The sequence below is a fragment of the Mixophyes fleayi genome, chromosome 11, assembly GCF_038048845.1.
Source record: "Mixophyes fleayi isolate aMixFle1 chromosome 11, aMixFle1.hap1, whole genome shotgun sequence".
NCBI classification, from domain to species: Eukaryota; Metazoa; Chordata; class Amphibia; order Anura; family Limnodynastidae; genus Mixophyes; species Mixophyes fleayi.
Genome location: NC_134412.1, coordinates 81,504,245 through 81,527,785, shown reverse-complemented (window position 1 = coordinate 81,527,785; position 23,541 = coordinate 81,504,245). Strand labels below are relative to the sequence as shown.

Below are 23,541 nucleotides of genomic sequence, written 5' to 3'. Positions count from 1 at the left end.
GACAACTACTTTTATCTCTTAGCACCAAACTGAATTTGATATTGTTTATTGGGACAGCCACGGCTTGCTTTTAGTATCGTACATTAATAAATAGGCTTTCAGTTTGGTTATATTATAGAAATAAATAAGGAAAACAAGAAGAAGAAAGTATTGTTTCAAGATTTCACCTATATAAGTACTTAGTGTGACAGCATAAATATAGCCCAAATGTATTTCTATTTTGATTCAGTAACTATAAATATTTGTGCTGTAGTCCAGAGAAGATATTATAAGGTCTAGAAAAAGAGGTGCACACCATGACATGAGTGAAAAGGCCCTACATTAAGAGACACCCACAAATTACTTAAATCTAATATAGTAGACACCACAAGGTATTTATGTGTGGCTAGTTTAAACATGGTTTTTATTAATCAATTTTAAAGGACATTCATGGTATTTTTATGTGATATTACAGAGTGTTTGTGTAGATAAGTGATAAGAAATCATGGATAAATAATAAATTCTAGACGTTTTATCCTGGTTATAAATAGTCCTAAAGGCTAACTCTAAACTACCTACTGATTTCGGCAGCCACCAGCCACTGATTGTGAGGCGTGATGTCTTAATGATTGTTGAGTAGGTATATTTCTCTCTGGGCCTGAGTCATGTTAGGACGCAGCCTGCATGCAACTTTACAAAAAAAGAGCACGGACCGTGAGCATAGTTCCAATCATATTCAAATCCAAGCGGATCTCAAGATACATTTCCATTTGAATCTGGGTGTAAGTACCCTCTGCCCAAATGTTTCTCGCCTTACATAGACAGACAGACAGAACAGTATACGCACAGGCATATGTGCAATAGAAGGTCACATCACAACGTATACAAAAAATACTCTTTTATAAAAATAAAGAACTAAACAGTATAATCATTAATAAAAATATGGATTGTTAAAAACTAAAAATTGAAATGCATAAAGCAAGATTTGTACTGTACTTGAAAAGCCTTTTAATACCCTATTTTGCTTACATACACATGTTCTGTGCTGGCTAGTGTGTAGTTTTTAATACAAAGTCTGTCGCGTCAGTCATCACTATCAATCGGCTCTTACAGCTGATACGGATGAAGCGACCGTACTTACGAGAAACCCAGAACTTGAATTAATTGCATATTCATAAGAACGCCTTCGGCACCATCCTTTGCACGACCTATGTTTGTCTGACCCTTCCCCTGTTCTGCCGCTCAAGTTATAGGCAGTCATAAGTGTCATTTGTATCCAGACAGGAATTGCATGCGGTTGCGTTAATTTCGGAGCATGTGTAGAGCTGTTTCACGCAAGCTATGGCACGCGCATGGACTTACGGTCAAACATGAGTCCTATATGTCCAACACTTGCATCATCAACACTCACTGATAGCGATCAAACACCGATCACCATCCTGCTCTGTGCAGAACGTGAGAGGCCATGTTGGTTGCTAATTTAGAAACTAGATCGGTCACTTACCATGCGAGGCACAGCCTGTTTGTCCAGAGCGATCTTCACGGGGGCCCCACATTGTGCAATGTCAGGTCAGTTTAGGAATGTGTTGAAAACATAAATACACAGTGTTGCAATTGGCTTAGCCCATAAGTGGATACATTTAGATACCTGGAGATTATGCAAAATAATTTTTTATGCTTTTGCAAATAAATAGATTCCAAGTTGTTTGTTTTCCTGCTCACAGCTGAAGTTTAACCTTAACCTCCTCACCTTAGACTAATGAAAACATGTTCTTCTATTTTTTGTTTTATGTTTGGCAATAAACTGAGGACATAACAGCAGGAAGAGTCTTAGCCAATCATCGGATTTCTTTTTCTCCTATGTATTTAGTAGCGGCCACATTCCTCTCTGTTCATTTCCACATGAGCAATGTGCTAATTATTTTTTTTTTTAGAAAATTACATAATAAGTAAATGCTGATTTAAAATTATATATATATATATATATATATATATATATATATATATATATATATATATATATATATATATATATATGGTCATACGAGTGGCAGATCGAGGGGGTGGGGTGCGATCATAGCACTCATCTCTTCCCCCCCCAGCATGGGTGTGCTGCCTGCGGCCACACACTATGTGCAGGGTGCAGGTCCGTGTTGGCAGAGACGGGCAGGCTGCGAATCCTGCCAGGCCACTCTGATTGATTGTGTTTTAAACATGGTCCTGTACATGGTAGTGGGCTGCCTGTGGCCGCACACTGATAGGAGTCAAAAAGGGGGCTTTTTCTAGCAGTTTTATCTAATTTGTCTGAGGGGGGAAAAAAACATAACAAAGCATTGGCGGCTTAAAATTGCCCATGCCCTGGTCAGTTATTTAGTTGATCCCAGGTTACTGCAATTGGAAAGCCTACGCTAACCAGGGCAGCACGGTGGCTACGTGGTTAGCACTTCTGTCTCACAGCGCTGGGGTTGAATTCCTGACCATGGCCTTATCTGTGTGGAGTTTGTATGTTTTCCACGTGTTTGCGTGGGTTTCCTCCCATACTCCAAATACATACTAGTAGGTTAAGTGGCTGCTATTAAATTGACGTGTGTGTTAGGTAATTTAGACTGTAAGCTCCAATGGGGCAGGGACTGATGTGAGTGAGTTCTCTGTACAGCGCTGCGGAATCAGTGGCGCTATATAAATAAATGGTGATGATGATGATAGAGCACTGCGTACCCTGTAACAATTTTAGTGCATTTTCCACTTGCCAGTGACATGCCTCCCAACTGTCCCGGTTCAGGAATAGATGGGAGGTACATTTCTCACGATTGCCCCCTTAATGAGGGCATGTCTTTAGAGGAGTGGCTATGGGTGGACCAGTGCTTTGGAACCACTGGGCATGCTACCGGGGAGGGGAGGGGGGTGACATGCTGTAATTGGACATGCCCCTTCATATGCTTCATATGCTTTGTGTGAGCACAAAATATCTTGCATATTAAAAAGTGCTATAGCAGTATTGGTCACAGACACATTTGAGCTATGACCTATAGAAACTAGGAGCACTAACTCCAGGGATCAGCACATCAGTGCTCTACTAGTCCTGTGAAAAAAGTATTTTCTAGTGATTCCCAATGGCTTAGATTGTACACTGGGTCCCAGTAGACCTGAGCTTACTCCATTGTTACTACCATTCAATTTTTTGGCAGCACAATCTGTGCTTTGCCGTTCTTCTCCTCCTAAACTTAATATGTAACAATGTGCTTCTTCAACAGCCCATTCGAATGCAGGTTAATAAAAGCAACTTCTTGCTGGCTCAGCCGGGTGTAATTTGAATTACAGTGTATGATCTTACTGCTGCCTATCAGTACCATACCAGGATGGATCAGATTTCAGGGTCCTGTGCAAAATGTCTTTGTGGCGATAACTGATCTAAATCCATATTTGATCATGGTGCTTGGGCTGAATGGCCAGATCTGCCTGTGTACAGGCAGCTTCAACCCCCTTGTCCGTCTAGTTTGCAACACCCCCCCCCCCCTCTCCCTTTTATAGTCTGACTCTGTAGTCCTGCAGTAGGACCATGGTGATGGCAGAGAGAACGTTAACCTGTCGTTTCACTTACTGCTGTCATGAGTTAAATCTCCTTCCGCTCCCCTACTAATAATTATATGAATTCAGCGTGTCTCATGTAATTATCTTATAATTGTATAACCTGATGTACACGTGTTTATGGCAAAGGATCAACATTTTTGCTTTCAAAATATTGCTTAATGTCTGTTGAATGTCTGCAGGCCAGCCGTCCCCCCACCACTGTGCGGGCGCCACTTTGAAGTCTTCACAGAGAACATATTGAAAGATTTGAGTCCGAGCAATTGGACTGTAACCTCTCTAAAATAGATGGAAAAGAATAATTAAAACATGTAGGCATTAAACAAAGCCCGTTATGCACCATTAATGTAATCAACTGAAATCATTTTTAAAAGAGAGGTCCATTGTCCTTTGTAGTGGGTGTGTTATAAAAGCATTTACGTTGCTTACTCTGTGATTTACAGTTAACCCCCAGCTTGGGTGGCCATCGGTTTAAACACATTTCCTCTTGCCCACTATGAGCCAGGTAGCTGTGGATCTGCCCACACAGACACAAACCCTCACGGCCATCAAATAACGTCTTCAGCACTAATCACAGAGACTGTCAGAGTGGCTTATGATAATACATTATGAGAGTATGTAAATAAATGATAGTAGAATTTGGGGAGGGGGTATTAGCTACCATGCTTGGAGTGCACTGTTGCACCTACAACGTAGGGAAACAAATTCTAATGGATATCATCATCATCATCATCATTTATTTATATAGCGCCACTGATTCCGCAGCGCTGTACAGAGAACTAATTCACGTCAGTCCCTGCCCCATTGGAGCTTACAGTCTAAATTCCCTAACATACAGAGAGAAAGAGAGACTAGGGTCAATTTTAATAACAGCCAATTAATCTACCAGTATGTTTTTGGAGTGTGGGAGGAAACCAGAAAACCAGAGCACCCGGAGGAAACCCACACAAACACGGGGAGAACATACAAACTCCACACAGATAAGGCCATGTTCGGGAATTGAACTCATGACCCCAGCGCTGTGAGGCAGAAGTGCTAACCACTTAGCCACCGTGCTGCCCATATCTGGTTATCTGGTCTGGCATTGGTTAACAAGATGCTTGTAATGTTGATTTAAAATCACTTACTAGAAATAAAAGCACGTTGAACATTACCTTTTAATCCATTAACATTTTATTTCACATTTCTTCCTATATGTTTCCCTGTAAACTTCCCACGCCAAAATAACGACATTACGTTTTGCATTCATGGGCTAGACGAGAGGCTGCATATTTGAGTCCAGAGCCTGCTGGGATGGCGTTTTACACTTGTATTGTCCTTTTGCCCTGTTATTGAACTCTCTAGCTTTCACCGAATGAACAAATACAGTAAACTGAACTAGCAACCCCGTAAGACGCTCAAGCACAGCTCAGTTCCTTCCCAAACAAAAGGAGGCCCGCGTGGGCCGGCCACAGACAAAAAAAATTGCCGCTTTTATGGTTCTAATTTTTTTATTTTATTTTATTTTTTTTCACCCTGATAAATGGGGGGGGGGGAACAACTTAGAAAGAGATATAGAAGACTCGAGGATGATCTGAGAAGAGAGGGGGGTGTCACGTTGATTGCGGTTTGGCTGGCTGCCATCCTCTGAGCCTGACCGGCAGTTGAACCATATCTTTAAGGCGTGTAATACAGCTCAAATCTTGTACTGCAGCCAATAAGTACACATCCAGAGGGCAAAAGTTTATAAAGAGTTGAGGCTGTGCTGTTTAACCCTCTCACACAGCATGTAATGTACACTGCAGCTATTCATAAAAGGCATCTTTCAATAACAATTACACCGAGCGCAGTGACGAGCATGTGTGTTCGTTTTCCAAATCTCAAGTGCTTATTTTTCTATTTCTCAGTTGTATTGAGAAACATTTTGTTTAAAAAGCCAAACAGCGTATCATTCTTCGTTCTCTTTCTGCCCAGAACCCAAACACATGTTTTTCGTATTATTTCAACTTCTCGCAGTAATTATTCTTATTCCTTTTGCGAGAGGCAGAACAAGCTGTTCAGAAACGGAGCACAGTATGCATTATTTAAATGCAAATGAATCTAGCAGTGCGACTGGGATCTGGAAGGAAGGCATGGCGTCTGGGGACAGTTTGATCCTGTCTAGGTTGTTACGCTGCATCCTCCTCGTAAGCTTTGTTTTTCGTTAGAAAGCTTTAATTTTCTGGTGATTAAGCGAAAGTAAATAACTAAAGCACTTTAAAAAGACCTGTAACAAATAATGAGTGCCTCTTTCTCTGAACCCCCTGTATAAGCAGACTATATAGTAGGAAGGGTTTGACAGCAACTTAATGACCATAATGTACAATATGTTAGTAGTAACATTAATGGGTATTATTTTTTATTACTGCCAGAGTACTCTGCATTACCAGGTCAAGCATTAGTAATTCCTTTTAATCGTCATCATCATCACTTATTTTATATAGCGCCACTAATTCCGCAGCGCTGTACAGAGAACTCACTCACATCAGTCCCTGCCCCATTGAGGCTTACAGTCTAAATCCCCTAACATACACACAGACACACTAAGGTCAATTTGTTAGCAGCCAATTAATCTACCAGTATGTTTTTGGAGTGTGGGAGGAAACCGGAGCACCCGTAGGAAACCCACGAAAACACGGGGAGAACATACAAACTCCTCACCGATAAGATCATGGTCAGGAATTGAGCTCATGACCCCAGTGTGTGTCTGTAAGGCAATTTAATACAGTATATCAACATTACTAGTGCTCATTACCATGTCAGCAGTAACCGTAATGTCTATTAATGAACATTCAATAATAGTAATGCACAATAATATGCTGATATTGTGCATTATGATTACTGGGAACTTATTGATTTAAAGGGGAGATTTTTGGTTTCTATTTGTTACAGCAAGCTTTGTGCCTTGTTAACAAGAAGCTGAGACTGATAGTTTATAGAAGGAATTTCACTGTAACTATTGACATGTTACTGGACACTAATTCTGGTGATTTCCTGGATTTTTGGGCACAACTATTGCTGGCGGGTTAGTAATGCCCAGTAATATGTCAGCAGTAAAAATAATGTTCCTGCTGAAATTATTGGACATTGCTGGACCTCCTGGCTTGTTTCTGGGCATTGCTGGTCCTGTTGGCTTGTTTGTGGGCGTTGCTGGCTTGTTGCTAGGTATTGCTGGAGTTGCTGGCTTGTTGCTAGGAATTGCTGGACTTGCTGGCTTGTTGCTGGGCATCGCTGTTCCTGCTAGCTTGTTGCTGTTCCTGCTAGCTTGTTGCTGGTCCTGCTAGCTTGTTGCTGGTCCTGCTAGCTTGTTGCTGGTCCTGCTGGCTTGTTGCTGGGCCTGCTGGCTTGTTGCTGGCCGTGGCTGGTTCTGCTGGCTTGTTGCTGGGCATCGCTGTTCCTGTTGGCTTGTTGCTGGGCATCGCTGTTCCTGTTGGCTTGTTGCTGGGCATCGCTGTTCTTGCTGGCTTGTTGCTGGGCATCGCTGTTCCTGCTGGCTTGTTGCTGGGCATCGCTGTTCCTGCTGGCTTGTTGCTGGACATCGCTGTTCCTGCTGGCTTGTTGCTGGACATCACTGTTCCTGCTGGCTTGTTGCTGGGCATCGCTGTTCCTGCTGGCTTGTTGCTGGGCATCGCTGTTCCTGCTGGCTTGTTGCTGGGCATCGCTGTTCCTGCTGACTTGTTGCTGGGCATCGCTGTTCCTGCTGACTTGTTGCTGGGCATCGCTGTTCCTGCTGGCTTGTTGCTGGGCATCGCTGTTCCTGCTGACTTGTTGCTGGGCATCGCTGTTCCTGCTGACTTGTTGCTGGCCATCGCTGTTCCTGCTGACTTGTTGCTGGCCATGGCTGGCCATGGCTGGTCCTGCTGGCTTGTTGCTGGCCATGGCTGGTCCTGCTGGCTTGTTGCTGGCCATGGCTGGTCCTGCTGGCTTGTTGCTGGGGTTCGCTGTTCCTGCTAAAATATTATTGAATATTACAACTATTGCTGATGATGTATTATCTCATACTTGCCTACTTTCACGGAATGTCTGGGAGACTCCTAAAGTTCGGGTAGTCTCTCGGAGGAGCAGGCCTCCCTCCTGGGCTCCACCCACTTCACTATTGAAATAGGCGGAGTGGAGCTTAATGATTCATCATAGACTCACCCACTGCTGCGCGATTCGCACCACTGCACAGCAAGGAACGGGGCCAACATCCCATAAACACACACTTGCCACCTGACCTGTTCAGTATTGACAGGTATGTATTATCTGGTACGACTGGTGGATTGTTACTGTGGTTACAGCTACATCTGGGTGTTATTACTACAGGTAGCTTATGTGGCTCATTACTAGGCAAACTGTTGGGTTGTTGGGTAATAGTTATACTACTGTATATAGTAGAGGACATTATTTCTATTGCATTATTAATAACAACTATTGCACCACAGTGAAGATTCACAATCAATTGTAAATTAAATATTAATATAGTAGTAATAAAATATATACTTGTTGTTAATATTTTATTTTTACATCAAATGTAAAATGTAATATGTTGGCACACGTGAGATCCCTAACATTTACGGTTGTCCACCACTGTTCTGTGAATCATATTTTACTTTACCCGCGCAGCCAGTATATCCGCTCCAACTCCTACATTTTGGTGTCTGAGCAAAATTACCTGTCTGCAATTTACTGGACACTACCTAAAGCTGCGAAAACTAATTTTTAAATGAGGTGCGTTTTCCCGTATACATACGGGGTACATTTATCAAAAAAGGAAAAGGAGAGGTGTTGCCCATAGCAACCAATCAGATTCCAGCTATTATTTACCTCGGTGGTGGGCAACGAGCGGATAAACAGGCCACCAGCAGCCTACTGAGCTATCACCTGTTGCCCACCAGTTACACACCCCGTTGTGCCATCATACATAGCCACTTAGACTAGACCACTGACTGGTTTTAAATTATATCGGGTTGCCCATCACTGATTTATCTAGTACAGTCTAGAACAGTGATGGCTAACCTGTGACACTCCAGGTGTTGTGAAACTACAAATCCCAGCATGCTCTGCCAGCTATCAGCTTATCTACTGGCAAAGCATGCTGGGGCTTGTAGTTTCACAACACCTGGAGTGTCGCAGGTTATCCTTCCTTGCTATGGGCAACACCTCCACTTTTTCTAATGTTTGGTACATCTACTTCACAGTCCGCTAGACATATCTTTCCTTAAAAGGGAGCTACTAAAGCTTTAAAAAAATCTAATTGATTTAGTACAACAAAATAATGTGTTTTTGCACAAGACTATCAATGAATATCACATATGGGAAGACTATTTATAAACCGGACTTTACTATAGTCTGCACACAGCATATCTGTATTAAGCATCCTGACTTAGTGGGTAAGTCGCCCCCGAATTCAGGATGATGTGTGTGCTGAGCACAAGAGTTTAAAACAAAGTCTGATTTATAACTTTTTTCCATTTGTTATTAAATAAAGACCACATTTTAAAATGGATTATTTTGCTGTAAAAACAAATCTGTTCTATGTTTATAGTGCTTAGTGATAGTGCTGATGTGATTTTTTTTTTTTTCTTGTGAACATCGGTGTCTGTTTACGTTTTTGCTTTTTCCACCTTTTGCGGCGCTGGTAACACGTTGGCACCGCGAGGGCTATGTAGGCGCAGCTGCCTGATAACCGGGTCTCTTTATTTCATATTTCCCTTTAAACTTCTCGGTTTGTCATGTAAATTCAGCAATAAACATGTACATATTGTAAACAGACATTGAATCTCGTTTTATTTGAGAAATGCTGTTTTTACTCCCTCTGAAATTCAATGACTCAACAGGCTTAGGGATAAGAGGTCAAATGAGCCTTTGTTGAATAACAGGGTTTAATTGCCAGAAACAATAGCTAAACATGTCAAGTGGATTAAAGAGCAACAAGATTGAACACTCTGGGGAACTCATTGTGAATCAACCTCTTTACAGACTATGGAGGAGAGGGAGCACAGATGTATGCTAAACAACGTGTAGCTAAGCCTGAGATACACACAGAATCTACCGTCCTGTCGCTTTTATTAATTGTTCACAATCGAGATGGAAATTTTACTACACTTTTTGGAAAATTTTATGGAGAAATGGAACAGCTATTTATTTTATTTTTTGCTTGCTACAAATCATCATCATCACCAGCTATTTATATAGCGCCACTAATTCCGCAGCGCTGTACGTAGAAATCACTCACACCAGTCCCTGCCCCATTGGAGCTTACAGTCTAAATGTTCAGAACCTACAAGTCATCGTGCATCTTGGACATTATTTCCACAATTTACATTTACATTACTACAATTACATTTAACTGTTGTTATAAAGGTTATCGCAAGACGCTATATTCCTTCCTTATATCCAGTAAAATAAACTGGTTTTATCGCTTGTTTTAAATTATAACCAAGATTAAAGTCCATCCATAGCAAAAAAAACACTGACACAATTTACTTTCAGATCTGTGCTCTTCATCTGGTCCTCTAGTAGTTTAGAGAAGGACAGCACATAAGTCGCTCATTCATTCCTCTCACACTGATTCAAACATTGCCGCCATCGGCTGAAAAGACCATGACTCTGTAAACTCTATGGAGATCGTGGTGGTGAGTCCATGCACACCACATGGTCGGAAGGTGATGGGAACGAGATTATTAAACTGTACGACCAACCAAATGAAAGGTCAATTTAGACTTTGGAATGATTGTTCATAGTGTGATTTATATACACTAACGCGATATGTGGCCTAGCGGTCGTTTATGGGGTGATTGGCTCGATAATTGGCTGAAAAGCCTCCATTGTGTACCTACTTTTAACCTGGTATCTCTGCGCTCAGATAAGGTAGTTTTCCCTTTCCCTATCTACAAGAGACCAGGTCTCTTCTCTCATGCAAAATGTAAGGTCCCATAGGCTTAACTTGGGGTAAGGCCGAAGGCTGTATACTTTATTTTATGCTGAATTTCTAGGGCTTGTAGTGTTTTTCAAATCTTAAGGCAGCAGCCTGGTTGCGCGTTATATTGACTTTCCCCTTAATGGAGCTAAGGGAACTGTAGGCTGAAACAGTTATTACCGGGGCTCCTTAGTTTCTGCAGTGCAGGATTAGAAAAGGTTCTTGTTCATCGTTTTAACATATCCCCTAACAAGGCTGTTGGTGGGAGGAACAATAAGAAGCTGCAAGTTCCACACTTTGTATTGGTCTGCGAGCCCTCCGTTTTCTGCCAGGGCTGTGAGACAAACGTTTGACGGCTGCTCCATGCGGTTATTTATCCGTGCTCTAGTGAGGAGAGCCGTGAATAAGGTTATTTTTTTTTCCTCCAGGAATAAAACTTTTAGGTAGGGCTACACTTACAGATGTGCCTTCCTTGAACTAATATTTCAGGCCAAGTTATGAGCTCCCCTTAAAATACAAAAGAACATCTTGCATTAAAGTATAACAAGCTACAATTCTTTGCTGGGCATGCAAAACTGATACATAGGCCTAACCCAGTGGCTGCGCTGTCTAATGCCACTTGTTGGATGGGTGATAGAACGGCACAAGAACTTGTCGATGTCTCGTATAGCAGAAGGATCCTTGTCAGACGTGGAAGGAGGACAAAGTTGTTCTTCCATGTTGCCTGGTCTGCTGTTTGGTGATCTTTCAATGGAAAACTAGAGCAATACTCTGAGCTCTGGGCACACAAGGGTTAACTTTAATCTCAGATATTGGTAGAAATACAGGCTCACAGGAGTATAAGCTAAAACTAACCACTCCAAAGGCTAGGGCGAGGCTCGGGGGGGTCACCTTCCAGCATATTTTCCCTGCACAATGGTCAACTAAATGCAAAAGAGTCCTTTTAGCCCCTATTAATACTGTCACAGGTCACCCAACCTGAACTATTAAGTGGCGCTGTCAATGAAACCGCTTCACTCAGTTGTCTGGATCTATGCTCTCATCTAATCAGGATTCCCTCTACTCTGGTTCTTGGGGTTGGAAATATATCTATATCTCCTTTTAAGAAAACACTTTTGATGTATAACTTGTAATTCGGCTCACATGATTTGGAATAGTCTGCTAAAAACGTCTGTTCTCCCGGAGCAGATAGAGTGCTACAGTCTCTGTTCGCTGCAGAGCTGGCGATTAGTCTCAAGCTGACATTATAAAGGCTGTTAAAATGGAAATTTCAAGATAAGCTTCCATTAATTTGTCAAATATCTCACACAGACACGTACTTTATCCTTCTTTAAAGCAACACTTTTGCTTTTAATCATTAATGGTTGAATAACAATGAAACACGAGTCAATTAGACAGGCCCACGTTTTTACTGTGATGTACTACTTACTGTAACATGATAATGAGGTCAAAGAAATGAAAAGGGATTATTTGACATTAATTTATTTCTTCTTTGTCCATGTAGTGCAAAGCATTCAGCTGGGCTCATTTAAGAGATCGTAATCTTTTTTAGGTAGTTATGATTCATTGAATTACTTTACAATAAATGTTTTATTTCAGATGTTTATCTTTTTATAGGAAATTTCAAAAGGAAACTTATTTGAATGGAACTTTCCTCGTAGGTTTCAAGGCCCCTTTCCATATATACGTTTGCTCTCTGTGTATTCACCATAGGCAATCTTTAAGTTTACCTGAAAAACTATACAGCGATTATCAGGGTTGGCACTTAGACAGGGCAAAGAGGGCAATTGATCATGACTTCTAGCCTCCAGAGGGCGCCCTTGTACTGGAATTTATTTTTTTTCCCTTTCATTTATTTTATATTCTACCATCCCTATAGCGTTTGAGTGACCAGTTGGTGCTTTGATAGGTCTTACTATGGATCGAATGGAGTCTTAACTCCAATATGTTTGTCGGGCATCATCATCATCATCATCATCATTTATTTATATAGCGCCACTTATTACGCAGCGCTGTACAGAGAACTCATTCACATCAGTCCCTGCCCCATTGGAGCTTACAGTCTAAATTCCCTAGGATTGACACACACACACACAGACAGACAGACAAAGGGAGAGACTAGGGTCAATTTTGATAGCAGCCAATTAACCTACTAGTATGTTTTTTTTGGAGTGTGGGAGGAAACCGGAGCACCCGGAGGAAACCCACGCAAACACAGGGAGAACATACAAACTCCACACAGATAAGGCCATGGTTGGGAATCGAACTCATGACCCCAGCGCTGTGAGGCAGACGTGCTAACCACTAGGCCACTGTGCTCTCTCAAATTTTCCTCACGGTCAGTAACACAACAATTTCCTCAGTTTCCCAAGCCCGCTGTCTTGGTGTCACACTTGATCCACACTCTACTTTATTCCTCACATAGAGACTCTCTTCTAGTCCTGTCGACTTCACATTAGAAATATTGGCAGAATGTGCCCTTTTCTTACCCAACATGCTACCAAAACTGTTATCTATTCTCTCATCATCTCCCGTCTTGACTACTGCAACCCCCTGCTATCTGGCATTCCCGACACCCATATATCCACACTTCAATCCATCCTAAATGCTGCTGCAAGTCTGATCTTCCTCTCTCATCGCTCCACATCTGCTGCAACACTTTGCAAATCCCTACACTGGCTCCCTGTGTCCTCAAGAATCAAATTCAAATTACTCATCCTTACCTACAATGCCCTCAACAACACCTGTGTGTACTGGTCCATTCGATAACATTTGTTTGAATTCTTACCATGAAAGTGTGTTTAATAAGCTTTAAGATTGTCGTATAAGATGTACATCTGGCACTAAGTTAGATGTCTTGTACTGCAATCCCTATCAAGATATGTTTACTGTACTTGGTTATAGTGTACTTTTTGCTACTTTAAATACTCCTATGAAATAAATATTAACTTGTAAAGCCCATGAGAATAAGAATAGAGTATGAAAAGTGCATTTTCTAATAACAGAGGAACTGGGTGGCTCATTTGGTCAATTGTGAAAATGGGGTAATTTCCAAAAACACATCTTTTTGAAACTTGCTATTGCCTTTGGAAACAACAATGCCTGTTTATTAGCAGATCAGATCATTGTAATGTTCAAAGCATAGCCAATCAGATCATGGGAATGGTCACAGCATAGCCAATCAGATCATGGGAATGGTCACAGCATAGCCAATCAGATTGTGGGAATGGTCACAGCAGCAGGAGATGAGTGTGGTGATTACGTGGAGGCAGTGATCTGTCCGCTTGTGCAGAGGGGGGTGGAGGCATCAGGAACGGGTTTGGTATGATATCCCTACGCTTGGGATACAGACACCCAGTATACCAACAAAAAAAAAAATGAACAGTGAAAAAGCGTCTTAATTAAAATGTAAATTTACCTTAACCCTGATGGTGGAGATTAAGCATCTGCTGCTAAATGCAAAGATGCTGGATGCCGGCGCTTCCTTCTGACGTCACGTAAGTTACCGACGTTCGGCGTACTGTAACCCTAACCGATTACCCTAATATTAACATACCACTTTAAATGTAGATGTCGCTGTCTTCGGTGGGCAGTTGCTCGGGGGCGCAACCAGCATAAGGGTCTTATAGGTTTATAGGCTTGCCAACTTTTCATTATTCCAGGAAATTTATTCGGAACCTTCAAACCTTCTCTTAAAACGTTTAGGTGGACTAATCACCCCAATATCAGCTATTATCTGCACATACAATCTTGCTGTTGCGAATACATATCTTGACCTTGACGAAAACAACGTACACGTACGAATTGTACATAAGTGAGTGATTGGTTTGCCTGGGGGTCTATAATGCTGTTAAGACGGCCCTGGTCGTAACCATCGGCTGAAAAGGTCGTGACTGTAAACTCTATGGAGCTTTGTCTACACTGCTGGTCGTGAGTGCCTACACACTTCCACATTTGCCCGACATTGTTCCATATAGAGATTTTTAATCCGTTTACAAAATCAAACAATACGATGTGCTTTGGACTGATAATCGTTCATCGTTGGAGCGTACACACTAATGCAATATCGGACCGAACTGTCTTTTATCATGTGATTGGCAGGATCTTTGGGTGGAAAAGAACGGTAGTGTGTACCCAGCCTAAGTTATGTATGATGCAAAGCAAACAAAGGTTGTGGTATCTCCTCTGTTACATACAGAAGATTGCTGTATATTGCTTTACATCCAACTTTTTGTTTTGTTGTATTATTCTTTAAAGCCAGGTGTACTGGTCAATTTTAATTGTATTCTATTGTCAAATCAGCCTGAGGGTGAGTAGCAGCCAGCTACATTGTCAGTCGCCCAATGGCCCCTAGATGTCTAACCTATGTCTCTATCTCTTACCATAGAGGCCGGTAGTGGTTATATTAATGGTGATAAGGGACCTCCGGCTTCCCATTGGGTAGTCTATACTACAATGTGACATACTGCCGCACCTCTTGGTATCCTCTCTTTCCAAGTGACGTCTGAACACGTGATAAGTATATTGCAATGAGAGAATGCTATGGGGAACGCACATGTGATTGAGTCTTCTTACGCCACCATACATGTCTCAGAGCAACTAATATGATAACGATGATGTAAGATGGTTATATAGTATTTCCCATAATTCATCCTCTTGCATATATAATTCAATATCTCTTTAGTCTGCCATACTTAATGCCCCTGGTTCCTGTGTTGGGTGAAAAGTTTATATCCAATTTCCATGGTGCTCACCGATTTCGTCATGCTCCAGGTGGTAATGATCAATCAGCAGTAAATCACAGTGGGTGACATTTCTGAAAACTACTAATAAATGCATTCCTCCCAACTTGTAATATTGTGGTAAAGAGGGGGGGACTTGAAACTGTAAATAGTGATACTGAAAAAAAAATCACACAAAGTCACAAAACTACAACACACTCAGGTTTCCAGAAACACACTGGTCACCGTATGTGTTCTTATTAAGGTTAAAAATAGCACGGTCCAAGCAGAGCAACAAATAGTGACAGCCAGGGCCAGGCATTACGCAGGAAGACATGTTTAGAGACACCCACAACAGATGTATAGAACCCATGCTACATTTTTTGGATGACTGATCTTGGGAGGCTTACTTTTATAAGCGTCCCTCAGTGCGTGTTTGGTTTAGAAATATATAGAACGGTCATTGAACTTTTGGAGAGTTATGTTTGTTTATTTTTTAGAGTAGGCGCTAAAAGCAGATATGCCATGCTTACATACCGCCCGACCTTTGGACATTTCAATATAGCATATTGAGTGTGCACTCTGCATGACATGTCCCCCCCCCCACATGCCCTGTCTTTATATATAATATTTGAAAGCAACTATGATAGTGCAATTTACAGCATGCCAGGAAATATACATAATTGATCCATAGAACACACGGCTGTTCATGTCGTCAGTAAAGTTGTATGTGACACATTCTATTTGCCCCAGTGATTAATTAAATCACTTTGCTGCATGGACTTGCAGCATTCTGAGCTGGCTGTTAAGCGTATGGTGGAAGTGATAAAACTATGACCCTCACAGGCTGCCGTAACTCCTTCATGTCACCCTGCCCACATATGTATTTTATCTCTGTGCACTCATTTCCTCTACTTACAATGGGATCCAGAACAACTGTAACTTCCCTGGTGCCTCAATTCCGCTCTCTCTGCCTCAGCGGCGTCATTAGTTCTTCTTGGTCTGCCTCCACTGTGTTTATGTACACTGTAACCAATGGGCTGTTACAGCTGCTGGTTATGGAGAAGATTGGTCTTTGGCAGCCACTGTCCACTTTTGAAACTAGCAAAAGCCACAGTGCCATCTCTGTACTTGTAAATAAACCTGTTTTGTGAAAATGGTCTAACGATGGATTTCTCGGTGTCGAGAGGAGTTTCCTTTAATGTATATTCCCACTGACACTTTTTACTTGGGTAGCGCTGTGGCGCAAATCTTTTTAAACCCTCCTTGTTCTGTTTCATGTGTCTGGCGCAGTGGAAAACTTCCATTCATCGCGATGGGAGAACATTGAAATGTAATGAGATGGGTTTAATGAGCGTTTACATTTATGTTTCAACATGCTTGAAAAAGATAACTCCCTGTTTTTGTCATCAATACATGTTTTATAACCACAGATTTAAAACCTTTGCAAATTCAAATAAAAATTGAAATAAATAGCATAAATATTAAATGCATACATAAAAACAATGCGGATATATGCATTTTAACGTGATGAAAAACACACAGCAAACGTCAATGTCTATGTAGCCTTATCCATGACGGTTATAGGGAGCAGGGACTGTTATTTGGATGGGAAGTGGGTGCGTTGTTTTACCCAGTTTGTTTATTAGTTTACTGTGTTTGTCTCCAATTGTACAGCGCTACGGAATATGTTGGCGCTATATAATTTAATGATGATGATGAATTAGCTCACTACTTAGTACATGAGGGGATCTTGAAATGAGTTGAGGTTGTCTAAAAGGGGACAACCCCTCTAACGATGTAAATGTAATGTAAAGTTTACAAAGCTCAACCAACTTGGGTATGTTATATTTTAAGTAATTGCATAAGAGGTTTTGCTTGCCTTAGAATACCCTAGATAATTTCAGTAAAATGAACATCAGGAATTTCTTCACCCACTTTCCCCAGTGCACGTGGATAAAAGTCCATCATAAGCAAGCAGAAATAAAACAATGGAGGGGACTCCTCAGCATTGTATTGAAAGAAACCATTTTGCAGGTTAGGGAGGTAGTATAAATATTAGTTAATTTTTATATTGCCATCTGACACTATAACTCAGTATAACCACCACATCTACCCATACCAACAGCCATGGGCGGAACTCTGTGATGGAGCTGAAAAGAGCAGATATTTTTCATAACCATTTTTTGTGTGTTATTAAAGTGGACATAACACCTAGGTTTTTACTCTGTGTATTAGTAATAATAGAACTTTTAAACACTACCTACATAGGAGGTACACTTGGAGGCAAATCTGTTCCGACAGGTAATATTATACTCTGCAAATCTGTTCCTGCTCTTTTCTGTCTTACTAACCCAACCAGTACAGATTAGTACCTCCATGACAATGGGGTACTATAATCCATGTACCCCATGCACATGATTGTAAAAATGTATGTAACTGGTTTGGATCATAGCTCTCGCCTACAGTACTTCAAAATTGTGAAATCTTCTTTTAAGCACCCAAAAAAAGAAGAACACAGGTAATGTATTAAAAACCCCAAAGTTCATTTGTCTTTATTTCATCAGGTCCCGCCAAGCCCAGACTTTGTAATACCCACTGTGGCGTAGGAACACTGGTGTTAGGCCGTCTCTGGCTGAAGCCTCTACATTTTCCCTTCACAGTAAGGCTCTGTACTCGTGCTTGAACTTTCTGACACCATCTCTGGTCGCTTTTGTATCTTCATTGAGCCGCACTCTCCCCCGCTGCGACCAGCAGACATTGGGGCATTTCTGTCTTGTATTGCCTTTGTGTGCTCATTAAAAAAGAATCAGAAAATCTATTGAGTGCACGTTTAATGTAACACAGATGTGGGCCACACTATGGTTTTCACATTTTCAGCTTTTTCAGATTCATCAGTGTTTCTTATTATTTACAGAAAGAAACTTGAGACAGCGGAACAGACTGTAGTTTTTTTAAAAAAAATATATATATATTTATATATATATCAAGTAGTGTGGAATGCTACATGCCTTCCAGACCAAACCGACCAGTTTGGCAAACACTGATGGACAGTGACAGTCCAGGCTGTTCATTCTAACACTTGCAGGAATCATTTAAGTGAAAAACCTCATTAGACTTGAAGACCCTGAGTGAGGAACTCTATTACCAAGTTGAATGTTACGCTACCAACAGTCCTGGGTACAGAAGCATCTTTGTTCTCGGGGCGATTTCCCTTCTCCCCACTTCCTCTGTATACATTCCTTTTAACTTAGTACTAAAAGTTTTCTGGAGCCCGATGAACTGAATTCTATATACAGGAAGATGATTTTTATTGCATTTGCTTTTAAATCAATAGCGTGGAGCAAGAGGTACATTTCTTTGAAATAGATCTGTAGTGTTCTTTTATGGAACCCTTTCCCCCCATTTGCACCGGATTAATGTCATTTTCCTTTGTAACCGTGTATCTTGGCCAGAAATAAAAGGCAGTTATAGAGGGGATTGAATATGTGTTGGGTGGATTTTGTTTTATAGCTTGGCTCCCTTGCCTATTAAGGTGCAAAATATTTGCAATGTAAAAATCAGAATATTCAGTTTCAACATTGTCCTGAAGGCTTTAACCATGTAATCGGTTGCGTACCTGTCTGTTTTGGTGCAACAATTCTTCATTTAGACTGAAATCCCTTTGGTCTGTTTCTTTACTTCCACAATGACGCTCTTTTTTTTAGTCTGAATACATATTATTACTTTTTTTGCTGTATTTGTTGGTGTATATATTCAGATAAGGCTTTTACATGTCTATGAACACATAAAAAAGTACATATAAAAAAAAACAATTTGTTACTGTTACAAGCTGGTAAATTTAGCTTTGAAAGTACAATTGCTGAGAACTCTGTTTAATTTGGAGGATTTTTTTTATAGTCTGAACTCTCTCTGCCTTCGTATAGATTGCAAGTTCAGAGGGTGAGAAGACCACGTTGTTGCACGAGTCCTCAGGGACTTCTTCCAAGATATTCTGATACCCAGGCTGAGGGACAGGAGCAACTATTCCTACTGACAGATAACATCCAGGATGAGTTGTAAGTATCGCAGGTCTTACGGAACTGGCGTAGCCGTCAGCTTGTTGTCGGACAGACCTACATCCTGTACTCCTTAGCTTCTCTAACAGACTTAAAAACGAGTAACGCACACTGGCTAAGTCTGGTAGGATGCCTCGGTCGTGCTATAGCCCAGTCTCCGTTCAGCACAGATTGTCCATCCTGTCTGCACATATAGGAGGCCACCACTTTGTCTGTATTATGTGCATCAAGAAGAAGAAAAATACACATTGTAGATTATTTTTATTGTTATCTTGCAGGTTAATATACAATAACAAGTTAGCGCAAACATGTCTTTATTAACTCCAAACAAAGTGTTTAAGTGGCTTAGCCATTTCATCGTTTCTCATAGGCTCCCTTTCACTTCAATAGCATTGCAAAATGATTAGAGACCTATATTTACTATGTTTGATTTTTTCCCTCTCTACTTTTTCTTTCTTTTCACAGTTTTATTGCTGTTGAACACATTGACAGTTACTGCGTCCTGATCTCCTCCAAAACCGTCTATTTCCTTAAATGGGGCGAGTATGTGGATCGCGACGCCATCTTTCTGGAAATTAAGTATGATGATCTCTATCATTGTCTGGTTTCAAAGGATCATGGGAAAATATATGTTCAGCTAACCAAGAAAGCAGAATCTTCGAGCAGTGGAATAGCTATACCAGGCCCATCTCACCAGAAACCTATGGTAAGCGGTTATTTCCTGTGCAGTTTACATAGCACTGGCAATCAAATTTGAGGTCTGTTTAAATAGATGGGATCATATGTTACGGTTTAGAAATCCAAATATTTTGCTTACAATATAAAAATGAAGCCACCCTGAACTGTACTGATGTCATTCAACGTATTGTATGTCTTTAAGCTGTCTGTTCCAAATAAGTTCTTAGCAAAAATGTTCAGCTGTCAATTGTGATGTGCGGTAAACTGCGTTCTGTCCATGTGTGCTGTTATCTTATAGTTCTCCTTTTAAATTTTTTTTACAACATTTACACCAACTAGAGAAACAGACGGTAACCACCAAAATGTAATGACTAAATTACTTTATTAACAGAATTCAAAGACTTTTTTATACACTACATTGCAGTAAATTTTAACAGCAGAGTATAATAAATAAATAACTATATTATCAATCACTATATTAAAGGAACTAAAGAATTTCTTTATACACTGCAATATATGTATAACTTCTTCTTTCGAAGTTAGATTGCTGGGCATGGTCCTCGCAAGGCACGCTTATATATGTGACTGCAAATAACTGTCACAGTTTCCAGACCACCCAGCAGGTCACAGGTTCCTTGTCACCCAGCAGGTGCTCAGGGAGAGATCACTAACTGTCACAGTTTCCAGAGCAACCAGCAGGTGCACAGGTGTATTGTTAACTGTCAGGTTTTCCAGAGGATAATGGTAATGCATTGTTGTAAATGGCGGGAGGACCTTTTGTGAAATAACTCTGAAACGGTGCAACCGAATACAACGCCATTATTTTTCTGCAAATCTACAGACCAAGAGCTTTATTTTGTTATATGATGTGCAGTGCTCAGACAATGGCATAATAGAAATAAGTCACTCATAAAAGTCATACTTATGCTATTAATATATAGATATCTCACATTGAGACTGATGGGAGGTTTTTCTTCAGCCTCAACAATTGACCAACCATGTATAGTAGAGAGTTTTAATTAAGTTTCGGAGCCATAACCAATCAAAATATTGATCCACTTATTTGTAAAACTATCTTTTATAAAGTGTGATTAGTTTTTAAATCAAGAGATGAAGGTAGGTTTTATGATGGAATCTGTCCAGCTAGTGTTAAGTTAGAAAACAGTTACAAACAAGGTTCTGGGCCATTCAGGCAGTTTGGTCAACTCTACCTCACTTGTGTACACAATGTTACTGATCACTAATAGTTAAGCTATTGAAATGGACACTTACACCAAAGATTGCAATGAAAACGTTAAAATGTATTTCACATTAAAGTTTTTAATGCAACGGCATCTGTGATATTGGTATGATGTGCCTTGTGATATTATGGAGAATGTAGGAAAATCCTGGAGTTAGAAGTTAAGTTTCATCCAACCTTAATTTCCAGTAATCCCATAAGGCAGTGGTTCCCAAACTTTTTCAGTTCGCGGCACCCTTAGGGGGGTATTCAATTGTTAGCGAGACGGGTGAAAATCCCGCGCTCGAAAAAATATTACTGTTAATACGGTAATTTGCGTGTAAATACCGTTAATACGGTAATTTACTCGCTGGATTTCAGCTCGCAGCTCAGGTTATGAAATTCAGCGAGTAATTACTGTATTACCGGTAATATTTTTCGAGCAGCGTCCAGGACACATCATCCTCCTCTCTCCTGCCGCTTCTCATTGAATGTGGGGCGTGAAGTTGTCACGCCCGACATTCAGTGAGACGCGAGGAGAGATGAGGATGATGCTGGGTCCCGGCCGCCGACGGATTGTTAGTTCTTTTTTCCTGGCCACGGCACACCTGTGACAGCACCGTGACACCACTGGGAGCCTCAGCGCACACCTTGGGAACCGCTGCCATAAGGGTTGGTTTTAATTGTTCCGAGGTTCTACCGCTGCAGTCCTCTAATATTATTAGTTTTGTGATATTTTTTTTTAATTTTTTTATTTTCATTTCAGGTCCATGTAAAGTCGGAAGCACTAGCAGTAAAAATATCTCAAGAAATCAATTATGCAAAGAGTCTTTATTACGAACAACAGCTGATGTTAAGACAAACGGAGGAACAAGAGAATTTAGACGTGACCTCTTAGACGAAGCACAGGAGACTGTTGCACGCATTACCCTGCCAGGTTTCTTAATCACATATACAGTACCACAGAGATGTAATACTCTGCTCTTCTGTATATATATGTTTATAAATGTGTTGTGTATATATGTGTGTGTGTATATATGCATTATACATACATAGTACTAATAACATTGTTGTGTGAATACACTACTGCCTTTCAAGTATATTGAGATGGGGGATAATTTATATTATCGGATCATATTTAATATGATATATGTAATTATAAATATATACATTTGAAATAGTACTGATTTTGAAGAAATACCTTTATTTTGCTAACCTGTAAATATGTTGGTATGATATAAATACATGAGGCTATGAAATCTTGTCTAGCGCGTCGTGTTTGTTTACATCGTAGTCTTTAAACTGCGAGACGGAACTTGCTCAATTGCACTAAACCTATGCATCACTTCAGCAACGCGTTGAGCCCTTGGCTCCTCTGCATGCGTTTGTACTGAATGTCTATTGCATAGGATATTATACCTAGAATATTGCAACTGTTGTTCTCAAGAGATAACGTGTAAAGGCTGAACCAATAGAATGTAAATAATTGATACATCGCTCTCATGGGTATTGGGACAGCTTACAAAAGGCATCGAGTACATTTAAAGATTCATTTATCCAAGATGCTTTTAAATCCTTGTTAAATGTACCTATCCCTTGTATGGTTGGTTAGGTGTAGTTTTGAGCACTCGGCATTGTGAGGGCTGAAAACAAATGATTTTGTAACTGTCCAACATAAATTATTTAAAAAATAAAAGTTTACTAATCTTGTCTTTATTCTAGTGGTGTTGCATATTGAAAGGACTAAATTTTCTATCAATGATACTTTACTCTGTTTGGATCCATGTGGCAGTATTAAGTTATGTACTTTGGGGTAAAAAAAAACAACCCTTTTGTTTTGAGTTTTTTTAAACATTTTTACTTTTGATTGATTGAAACATAATTTAATGAAACTATAACTTTGTAGTATACTGCAAAAACATCTTACAAAACATTACGGGGCAGTGTGGTCAACTGGCTGAGTAAACTCTATTAAAATAGGACAAATCACTTTAGACCAGCATGTGTTTTGGGGTTTTTTTTCGAAGGGGGGTGGGGGGGGGGGGGGGGTTATTAGGACTTTTTAAGTTTTGAAATGCATTAAGTCCCCTTAAATATGTTTAAAGATAAATATAAATTTAATGATTAAAACAGGACACCAAGGATGTTATTTTCAAAAATGTATATGTGTCCTGCAAATATTCTATTTATAAATAAATTGTAGATTTTGTTTAATAAATATTTTAATTCTCTCCTGTGTCCCAATTAATTACCACTAAGCTATAAGGTGCAATTATTGCTGTATTTTATCTATTCTGTAAGCAGGGTCGCACGCAGGATTGTCAAGGGGGGGGGGTTTCCTGACCTAAAAAAAAACAAAAACACGCGAGAGAGCTGCTG

General features: G+C 40.4%; 1 protein-coding gene across 3 annotated transcripts in view; it reads left to right on the top strand.

Moving 5' to 3' along the window:
- VPS13D (vacuolar protein sorting 13 homolog D) overlaps nucleotides 1-22,858 on the top strand; it is a 169,742-nt gene extending 146,884 nt beyond the window's left edge. For all 3 annotated transcript variants that reach the window (XM_075189940.1, XM_075189941.1, XM_075189939.1), the window contains 3 exons: nucleotides 19,134-19,265; nucleotides 19,731-19,971; nucleotides 21,929-22,858. In XM_075189940.1, coding sequence (XP_075046041.1) covers nucleotides 19,134-19,265; nucleotides 19,731-19,971; nucleotides 21,929-22,060 — 505 coding nt within the window. In that variant the 3' untranslated portion in view covers nucleotides 22,061-22,858. The remainder of the gene's footprint in view (nucleotides 1-19,133; nucleotides 19,266-19,730; nucleotides 19,972-21,928) is intronic.
- The last annotated feature ends 683 nt before the right edge of the window (nucleotides 22,859-23,541 follow it).